Source organism: Canis lupus, chromosome 10, assembly GCF_011100685.1.
Source record: "Canis lupus familiaris isolate Mischka breed German Shepherd chromosome 10, alternate assembly UU_Cfam_GSD_1.0, whole genome shotgun sequence".
Classification (NCBI taxonomy): Eukaryota; Metazoa; Chordata; class Mammalia; order Carnivora; family Canidae; genus Canis; species Canis lupus.
Genome location: NC_049231.1, coordinates 51,459,949 through 51,470,643, shown reverse-complemented (window position 1 = coordinate 51,470,643; position 10,695 = coordinate 51,459,949). Strand labels below are relative to the sequence as shown.

At 38.8% G+C, this 10,695-nt stretch overlaps 1 protein-coding gene across 1 annotated transcript in view; it reads right to left on the bottom strand.

The window, feature by feature from the left end:
• Positions 1 to 414: 414 nt before the first annotated feature.
• Positions 415 to 10,695, bottom strand: part of PPP1R21 (protein phosphatase 1 regulatory subunit 21) — a 65,149-nt gene continuing 54,868 nt past the window's right edge. Inside the window, exons 18-22 of the mRNA XM_038551242.1 lie at positions 8,519 to 8,551; positions 7,228 to 7,344; positions 4,530 to 4,628; positions 3,371 to 3,499; positions 415 to 1,080 (exon numbers count right to left, since the gene is read on the bottom strand). Coding sequence (XP_038407170.1) covers positions 1,051 to 1,080; positions 3,371 to 3,499; positions 4,530 to 4,628; positions 7,228 to 7,344; positions 8,519 to 8,551 — 408 coding nt within the window. The 3' untranslated portion in view covers positions 415 to 1,050. The remainder of the gene's footprint in view (positions 1,081 to 3,370; positions 3,500 to 4,529; positions 4,629 to 7,227; positions 7,345 to 8,518; positions 8,552 to 10,695) is intronic.

Genomic DNA, 10,695 nt, shown 5'->3' with positions numbered 1-10,695 from the left:
AAGCACCTTGGAGGGGGACTAGCAACTGGCTAGATAGAGAGGAGGCTCAAAGCAGGTGGGGAGGTGGGGTTTTAGGAACACCTGAGCAAATCTGGGGACTTGCACATGGGGTGAAATGGGCTGGTACAAGCAGCTGAGAAGAGTGATATATTTAGGGAATGCTGGAGAAACAGCCCTGAGGTTTACACTGAAATGATACAATGTTGATGAACTAAACCAACAGGAGCCTGAGGTATGGTCCGCAGGTGCCTGTTGAGGCAAAACTCAAAAGCTGTAATAAAGGATTAACCAGACAATTGTGACAATCTAGGGAATTAGAAAGGTTATATCTAAGCCAACTGGGATTTTGTAAATTTTGTAAAACATAGTTTAATAGGTTTCAGTTTCCCTTATCAAATTTTCATAGCCTGAAAGTTTGATGTAAGTACGAATTTATTGACATCAATTTCCTTAAGCTATTATTCCAACACAGAGAAGGTACTGAAGAGCTGAAGACAATGATAAACCCACAAGATCTGAAGTTAAGTTTGCAAGACCCACCCCCTCTGGAGAGAGAGAGAGAGACAGACTATGAATAAGTCTTCAAAAAGAATCTGGAGACTGCTTTCAATTATAGCAAGAAGTCATGACAGTTGGACAATTTAAGCATTTTATCCAGAAACATAGATCTATTCCATAGATACCAAATCGATTACCATATAATTGAGTTTGAAAATATACAAAATATTTGTTGTTCTTACATACTGAAATTAAAACCTAATTTTAAAAAGTGCACAGTAAAAACAGCATTAAGGAAACCTACAATATCCATGGTACATGTATTGTTCTCCATTTTACTGTCAACATTAAATTCTGTATTTGCCTTACTGATTACAAATATATTTTAAATGTTTCAAGGCCATTTACAACACTGACTAGTTTACTAGGTCCAACAACACCCCAGCTTCCTGAAGGCGGCCAGCACTGGACACTGGACAAGGGGTCTGGGTCCTGTAGCTCCGTGCAACAGTAGCAGCTTTGGAAAGAAGTCGCCAACCATCTATGTGTAAACTATCGACTCTTGTTCTTTTTAGAATTTCCCTGTGCAAAGAAAAATATCAACAATAAGAACACAAACTTCTAGAAAAATAACTCCCTAGTTTATAGGCCAAGCTGTCTGGAAGGCCATACTTCACTTTGGAAAACTTTAGCTTCCAAGAGGGAGAACAGCTGATAACCTTGCATTGCTTTCATTCAGTAATCAAAAAGCAGTTACTTTTAACTCCCGGACTCTCTATTTCCTGGGACCCTATCCCACCCCCGTACCGCCCCCTCTACACCCCAGGGCTGAGGATCGGCAACAAAGGAAGAAAACAAAGCTATCCTGGATTTATTCAAGCCTCAAATATTCGTTTTGTTCCAAAGACAGGGAGTTTATTGATTTCAGACACTGAATAAAAACTTTTAGCCTGAACATGTTTCTTTGTTGCTTAATAGATACCTTCTAAAGGTCTTAATAGATACTAATTTTGAATATGTGCCAACTAACACAGGGGTAATGATCTGAAAAAGGAAGCTCAGACTGGCTGGAAATGAGCTAGGTGCAGACGTCATAACTCATCTCCAATCCCCCCACATATGGAGATCTGGACTTTCCAGTTTTAGGTAACTTCTTTCTGGAGAAGTTCACTTTTTAGAAAAACATAGTAACTAAATTCCTTACTTAGCTGTTAGGTACAAATACATTCCTGTCATGTGTATGGTTAATGCTTGCAGAACACAAGCATTAATAACAAGATGATAGCCAATGAATGGTTCCAAGATGTTTACTTGGCATCCAATGGAGATCATGTCAAGTTGGCCATAAGATGATGCTCTAGCAATCTATATTACTAACAAACCGGGTAGGGAAGAGCGCAAAATACAGGGATCATAGAATGATCATATCAAGGTTAACAAAATAAATGAGCTCTGTGTTTTATTAATAATAGATATTTTAGGAATTAGATTAAAAAGTTCTGAGAGGACTTGAAAGTTTCCTAACTGCTAAAGTAGCTACAATATAGCTTCCTTTGGGACAATGAACCTTGCTAAACTCAACATTAACCCTTCTCAATTCCGAACCAAATGCCTCCTGCAATTCTGGAGTCTGAAAAGACCCCTATATCCCCTGATACTTCTTTCCAAATGTTAGGTGCTAAAACAGGATTTCTCCTAATATTCACAGTAATGTCGTGCTGTCTACAAGGACTAGGAATATAACCTATGAACTAGCTGTTGTCCCGCTGGAACATCAAGAAAGAGGCCAAGGGAGTTGCAGGAGGCAAGATTCAAGAGGACTGACTCAACACCTCCAAGCTCGTTCCTGAAGCACAAGTAACTGGAGAATCATAATCAAAACCACACTGTCTGGCTACAATAACCACAAGATGCCCCAGGAAAGTATCAGACACTCTCTTGCTCTCTCCAAAGTAGCCAGAGGCCAATCAATATCAAAACAATATTACATAATGCAGATTCCAACACACTCACGTGACGTATCTCCAAGGAGACACCAACTGAGCAGAACACTGCCCTCACCACCCTAGCTAATGCTAAAATAAAGCTATAGTGTGTTCATCTCTATTTCTTCTGCAGTGCCAGCACATAGAAGGACCTCAATAGGTGGATACTAGGTCAATAAGAGGCAACAGTAGATTTCAAAGAGCACAGGTTAGAGACAATAAACCCCTGCTGGCAGTAGTACATACTGTCTGAGTTACAAAATGTGCTAAACATCTGAGATGATGCATGAAACCAAGTTCCTGACTTCCTGAAGCCTAACTTTCACGGTAAAAAAGCATATATGTTACAACAGATATAGGATATGTAGATATGCACTTCAACATACACGTACTACTAGTATCTATTGACCCCAGCCTTGACAAGCAGCGGCTTCATGGGAAATGAAATCTAAAGAATTTCTGGAAAGGGACAAGACATTCCTAGGTTATATGGATGTGTATGAAAATAAATCTGCTAAAGAAGGTTATTTACTCTTCAATAGCACCATTTTAGACTCATATAAAGAAAAAAAATAATAATCCCCATCATAGCCTCCCTAAAAGTCCCCCTAAATGATAAAATAGTAGCAGAAATGCCAAAAGTGCCCCCAAAAAAGGACATAGTATTAGGCCTTCTAGAGGTGAAACCTCCCCTTAACTTATAACTCAAAGAAACTCAATTTTACTTTTGGATAAGAGGACAAATGATATGAAGAAAAAGCATTTAAAACCCCTTTAAACTTCTTAAACTTTGCCCCTGAAATGCACAGCAATGAAATGCCTTATATTAAATATATTACATATTAAATATTATTTTGCAGACAGACTCCTTTCCTCTCCTCTCCTACCTTACTGGACATCTTCAGTGTGTCAATCTCTTCTCTCTGTTTAGATAATGTCTCATTCATGCTGCACAGGTGGTCACTCATCATACTTAATTGATCCTCATAACTCCTCTTGGTCGTTGTCAGCTCATCCTAAATGGCAAAAGAACAGAGGGGGCAAAAAGAAAAATCAAAACCCCACAGTCACACCACTCCAGAGTTTTTTTAATTTACAGAAGGAATCTGAGAAAAGCAACCCATCAAGATGGCCTATCTGATCAATTTACATGAAGGACAAGCCACAGACCTAACAAGAGAACAAAATTAAAACATATGGGGGGAGGGGGGAGTTTTTCTTCTATTCAGCCTTCAAAATATGTTCTGAATTTCTTTCCAAAAAGACTGTCCTTCTATGTCAGGTATAAAACTGTCACAGAAAAACAAGAGGGCTCCATTATCTTTCCTAATTCCTTCAGGTTTTTCAGAGCCTTTGGTAGGGTGGGCCAGTCTGTCTCCGGCACGTTCCCACCAGCCCTGCACCTGATGGCTCATGGCTCTCAGCAATCAGGCCAGGACTCCCTGAGGAGAAGCACCTTTGTCTATCTTCCCATCTCTCTGCTCTCTCCAGCCCCTTAAAATCTAATCCTGTGCTCCAAGCTAATCTGATAAACTAATCTGAAACTAGGAGGAAGCAGGTGTTACTGTGCTAATGTGTTTTTTTCTCTGCCTGTATCACATTTATATTTAATAGATGCTCTCTGGAGACAAAGCTTTAAAACAAAGCAGTGAGTAGGAGGAATATTTTGCAGCCCTACCTTTCACTTTAGGTCAGTTTTATGAAACAGTAAAAATAAGAAATAGAGTCATGTGTCCAGCCTGCTATGACAGGGATTAGCAGGGGGGACAGGGGGAGGGAGGACTGTGGGTACATAAGTATCATTACAGAAGTGCTGACTACAAAGCTATTTAAAATAAAATCAAGTCAGAGAAACAAGCAATATACAACTTTTTGCCTGACAGAAGTAAGATGTTACTTTAAAATGAGGTAGAAATAAAGTGGTTAGAAATATGTATGTCTAGAGGTCGAACACCACTACTTTAAAAAGGAAATGCTGACTTTGCTGCCCAAGAACTTCCAGTGAAAACCATATTAACACCATGTAGGTACCACTTCTGAACTCACCTGAAGTCTACTGATGTTCTGACCGGCTACTTTCATCTCTTCTGTCAGTGCCTCTTTAGACTTTTCAGCCAAGGCCAGTCTCTTAGAGAGTGCTCGGCACTGTTAAATCAGAAAACATTCCATTATCTCAGGAGTCATTTCCCCAAACCAAATTCACTTCAGGCCTATACCACACACTGAAGTACACATGAGATGTGGTCTCCCCTTTACCACTTTAATAAGGAAAAAAAAAAAATCTACCAACCCAAGGTCATCATGGTTTTTCATCAAATCACTCATGACCAGAGGTTATAAAAAAAACTTAATTTTTTTTAAAGATTTAATTTTTTTTAAAGATTTTATTTACTTATTCATGAGAGACACACAGAGAGGCAGAGACATAGACAGAGGGAGAAGCAGGCTCTCTGTGGGGAGCCTGATGTGGGACTCGATACCAGACCCCAGGATCACTACCTGAGCCAAAGGCAGATGCTCACTCAACCACTGAGAGCCACCCAGGCATCCCTAAAGATCTAATTTTTAAGTAAACTCTACATCCAACATGGGGCTCAAACTCACAACCCCAAGATCAAGAGTCACACATTCTACTGACTGAGCCAGCCAGGTGCCCCTTAAGAAGTTTTTTACATTTACCCAGGATTCATTTGTATTCACACTGGATGAATACAGAAGTGGTTATCTCAAAAGTTATCAATGGCATCTAACCATGCAATATGAATCCCAAGGCACTTTTCTTGTGCTTTTAAGTCCTCTATTAGAGACAACATTACAGGAACAATAAAAGCTTTATAGTCCCAGGCTACAGATTAGACTCGATCTATGGGGAAAATGAAGTGAATGCAGGAATGCAAAGATCCCAGCGGCTTCCCTTGGGGTTCTATCAAAGAGACAGAGCTGATCAGGAAGAAAAAAAGGAAAATTCTGTTTCTTGCTATTGTTTAAAGATGGTGTGCCATTAAGAGGGTCACTAAATTTTCTGATCCGGCCATGAGACTGACCAGGAGAATCTGTTGAGACACATCTCAATGCTGTGTCGACATCAGCCACCCAGACTAACCATTCCAGTAAAGTCTGGAGGGGTCACCACTTCCTGTTTATAAACAAGGAAAAACTAGGACACTGTAACAATTCTTGTAGCACATTGTGCTGAAGACATTTACCAAGATACCCAAATCTCTTGGAAGTAAAACAGCCTCAAATATTTCCCAGCTATTCATTTCATTCCTCACAAGAGAATTTTAGGAAAGTTCAGCCAGTCAAATCAACCACCATAAATTAACCAAACTTCTACTATGTACTCAGCACCAAACCTGGAAAAGAGAGAGAGTTTTGCAAGCTATGGGTCTTCATGAAGATGGCGATCAAGGCTCTGACACTAACTCAGAAGGAAGCTCAGGACCCCAAAAGCGATGGCTCAGAAGTTCAGCATCCCTAGCAGCTCCACTGTAGGTCAGCCAGTTTGCTGCATTCCCCATTTTCTACAGCCCAACAAGCTGTTATCCAACAAACAGGTACATAATGGTGGCTTATGGACAACATGGAGCTAGACACATTATTTATTTATTTCAGCAAGAAAAAAAGAAGCAAAGCCCCTCCCCACTTCCAGCACCTGGCCTCCTATCAACCATTCCCTGTCCACAGTACAGGAGAAAAATCACAAAGTCAATCCCAATAAAAGGTGTTGTCTTTTCTTTCTCAATTTCTTTAACAATTTAAAGCATTATAATTCCTCGTCTGCCATCTATAACTGACCTTTTAACATAAAGTTTTATTTCATTTATTTATTTATTTATTTTTAAAGATTTTATTTATTTATTCATGAGAGACAGAGAGAGAAAGAGAGAAAGAGAGAAGCAGAGACACAGACAGGGGGAGAAGCAGGCTCTATGCAGGGAGCTAAATGTGGGACTTGATCCCGAGACTCCAGGATCAACACCCTGGGCCAAAGGCAGGCACCAAACCACTGAGCCACCCAGGGATCCCCCAACGTAAAGTTTTAAATCAGATACCTTACAGGTATTTTTGTATGTTGAGTGACAGCCATTCTGTATCATTTGTCTCTTATTCTGATTTCTATACTCTCTTCCTTCATTTTCTCCCTTGCAATTAATGAACTGTATATTATTTTATGGAGTATCTTACATAGTGTTTTTCTAACTCTCCTAAGAAAATGAATTATTTGGTTAGGTAAGAAGAAAATGTAACAAAAAGTAAGATTATATATCAAAGGTTTAAAAAGGTTACAATTTTCATTTCCTCATTTAGAAGAACTCATTTCTACAACTTGTCACTTAGAAATTAAAGAGTATTAAAAAAAGAAGAAGAGGAACCAGGCATATTTTGCTTTTTAATTTCTTTGCATGAAAACTCCTTGACTTGTGAATGTCTACCTGCCTCTAATTCCCTAAAACAAGTAATCTCTAATAATAATACTACAAACATATGTGACCAGAGGAAGGGAGACCTAGAAGTCTCTCAATTATCCTTCAGTAACTTGGAAATGACAAATCAGTCCTGTATTTATGGAAATAAAGATTTTTGGTTGAATATGGACCAATCAATGTGAACTCCAACCAAATTCACATGGATACAAAGACACAGACATCTCCCTTCCAGAGAACAGCAGGAGACATGGACAGTGACCTAATTCGTGCCGGGATTGGGAAAAGCCACCAAATAGAATTAACTCTCCACTCACCTCTGCATAAAAGTGCACTGACTTACTGTCAGCCAGCTGCAGTTGAGATGTCAATTCCATGATCCTTGCCATGTAGTGATTTTTAATTAAGTCTTCACGAGATTCCACATCTGGAACCTAAACAGAGCACACATAACTAAGTAAATAAATGCCTGTGAAATGAAGCAGTTCTAGAATAGATGACCATTACCCTAGAAGAAGAAGAAGAAGAAAAGACATTTTGTACATTTTCATTTAAAATCTGATGGGGAATCAGTTTCCCAACCCCTTAAAGAAACTTGGAACAAACCAGGTAAATGTATATTCCAACTTTCTCTTATTCAGCATCCTGTCCATGTCAGAATTAGGTTGTGCCTTCAAAAGAAGAGAGCAGCAGCGAAGCACCGAGAGGCCCACTACCTCTGGGGCCATGTCCCTCTATCTGGCTTTGATAAGCCACAAACCCGGCTTTCAAAATCTCCATCCATCTGATGCCCCAGTCTTCCTCTAAGTGGAAAAAAGCAGGGGGCAAGGGAGCATTTACTGGAACCCCTAAAATCCAAGCATTCTTTTCCTCCCAAATTATCTTAAGACAGCTCTAATTCTCTTAAACACACTAACCAATTAAACTCTTTCTATAATAAACAGTTTATGGCCCTTGTCCCAAGCCAATGTTTCTTCTAGTCACTCTAGCAATGGTACACTACTGAATTTAGTTTAGAAATAGATACAGAAGTTTGAGATTACCTCAAGTAAAAGGCCAATAAGGAAATCAAGAGAATTTACCAACTTACTTGAACTATATTTACCAGCTTGCCACACTGAGTGGAAAGTTGAGTACCTTCAGTGTTCCTTCTATAGTTATTTATAAAGTTACATCTTATAATATTTCAAAATATTCAGGATTCACACACTTGAGGGCCAGAAAGAAGTAGCAAGCACAATGTCAGTCAAGGCCCGAGAAGTCCTGCTCCCCAGCCTGCCCACTGGGAGGGTTAACGCCTCCAGCCTCATGTGGAATGCCAGCAAGCTGATGGCCAAGCTCCCACCACACCTTGTCAAACTGCCAAGCCAAGCCAAGCCGTTCAACAAGGCAATTACAAAAACAGGCTATAATTTGTTGGTGACGGTTAAAATAGAACCAGAAAGAAAAGCAACATGGATCCATGGATGGAGAAGAAAAACACTGGCTGCACATTTGCAAGAAGTGTCAGAAAATAATTGGACAAAGCTGACTTTTGCAGGTCTTTGTGAACAAACACACAGCCAAATATTTACAAACAAATGTGACGCCAAATACACATTACATTACCTCATTGTCAGATGTCCTGGTTAAAATCCCAATCTAGAACAGAAGAGGAAAAAAAATCTTTGGAACAGACTGTTTTCACTTCAAATACAACAGCTGCAACCCTTGTAATGTTTTCTCTTTTCAGTTCACATCGTTTTTAAGTGCACTGGAAGAGCAGTTCTAGATCACCTGTATCATCTTTTTTTAAAAAATATTTTATTTATTTATTTATTCATGAGAGAGAGAGAGAGAGAGAGAGAAGCAGAGACACAGGCAGAGGGAGAAGCAGGCTCCATGCTGGGAGCCCGACGTGGACCTCGATCCCGGGACTCCAAGATTGCGCCCTGGGCCAAAGGCAGGCGCTAAACCGCTGAGCCACCCAGGGATCCTCTGTATCATCTTTTACTACAAGGAAGCAGTACCTACAGACAGCTAACTGTATTCACTATTTCCATCATGAGGCAGTAACGGATAATGATCACTATTTCCTCTATCAAAATGCTGTAGTCCTTTTCACTGAAACTCAACAAATTAATTGCCTGGGAGGGAGAGAACAGCTTTGACTCATCTTGTCATTTCTATGCCTATTTCCAAAGCAGTAGCCAAGGAGAGGTAAAGACAGTTTTATGGTGACCATAACAACTGAACATTACAAACAGAAAACACAAATAACACCCTGCCGAAAGTCTGAAAGGAGAAAGAAGAAATACACTTTTGATATAATGTTATGACCTTAGTAAGAATTAATTTCAGATTTAAATTAATGAAAAAGAAAATATAATTTCAGACACATTGAAGTACTGCCAAGTTTTTTAAAGCTTGCTTTTGTGGAGTAAGATTTCAAAACCAGATAGGCATGAATACTGATTTCAGGTTATTGTCCAAAGTGGAAAGGCACGTGCTTGGGCACCATAACTTCAGGACACTCAGAAACTCAGTTTCAGTGGATTTTGATACTCTCACAGATGACATCCAATAAACAGTTTTCACGGATCCTACATCATCTCAAGAGTTATTACTCTGAACAGTGCTCGGTGTATCAACTGAGTGAATGCTAATGAATGTCATGCCCACCTAACTGTAAAAGGATCGTTTATAAGACTTTTTTTTTTTAATAGAACCATAATTTTCTATTCACTGAAGCAGAAGTAGCAATTAGTCTTTCTCTTTTAGTTAAAAACTGTTTATGGTAACACACCAATCATTTAATTTTATATATTCAAATATGACTACATTTGGCAAAAGAAATTCCGAGTGTGCATCTACTCTCATCCCAGGTTATGGTTTAAGAATGTGTGACAGCACAAGACCCACAAAGGAATGGTATTATATAAATGGAAGGAAAACTTAACGTACATAATTTCAACATTTTCTTCATATGATGCTAATGGGAGTGTAAACTGATACGCCCTTTTAGAAAACTTAGCAATAAAAGGCCAAGAAACCCAAAAACATATATGCCTTTTGACCTAGTAAGTTCTAACCCTGAAAATACATCCCAAAGTCATCATCTGAGATGCAGAAAAAGCCTTATGCATAAAAGATGCTATTTAATATAGTAAAAATTACAACCAATGTCCACCTATAGGTAAACTAAGGCATATTTTATGTAGAATACTATGCAATCAACAGCTAAGTTTATACAGATTTCTAATAATAAGATAAATGTTTGTGTATCCACATTACTCTAAAAGATTTGAAATTTTATATAGCACAGTATCAACCACGCATGAAATTTTGCAGGAAAAATGTTAACGGTAGTTGCTTGGATATTCAAGGAGCATGTCAACTTTTCTCTTCCTTTACCCTTCTGTAGTTTTTAATTATCTACAAGGTACGTGTACTCCGTTTATACATAAAACATATATTTAAAATTCTATGAATGCTTTTTAATTCTAGCAAGAAGCAGAAATTTGAATTATTCTGTGGCTTTTTCTTTCTTGAGGTTACTGCCATCTTTTATTACAATAAATCAGCAGGTGGCTGAAAGCTCAAATTACACTATTAGGTACTTTAATGACAAATACTATGCATTCAATTACTGAAGTGCCATAGGGTTAGAAATAATCAGTTTCTATCTGATGTAACTTTTTCAGCCCCAAGGTGCTTGAATCAAACTAATCTTCTGGGGGATTGTAGGATGAGCTTCCTTAGCCAGTCAGTTAACTTTAAAATGGGCACAGATTTGGGGCACCTGG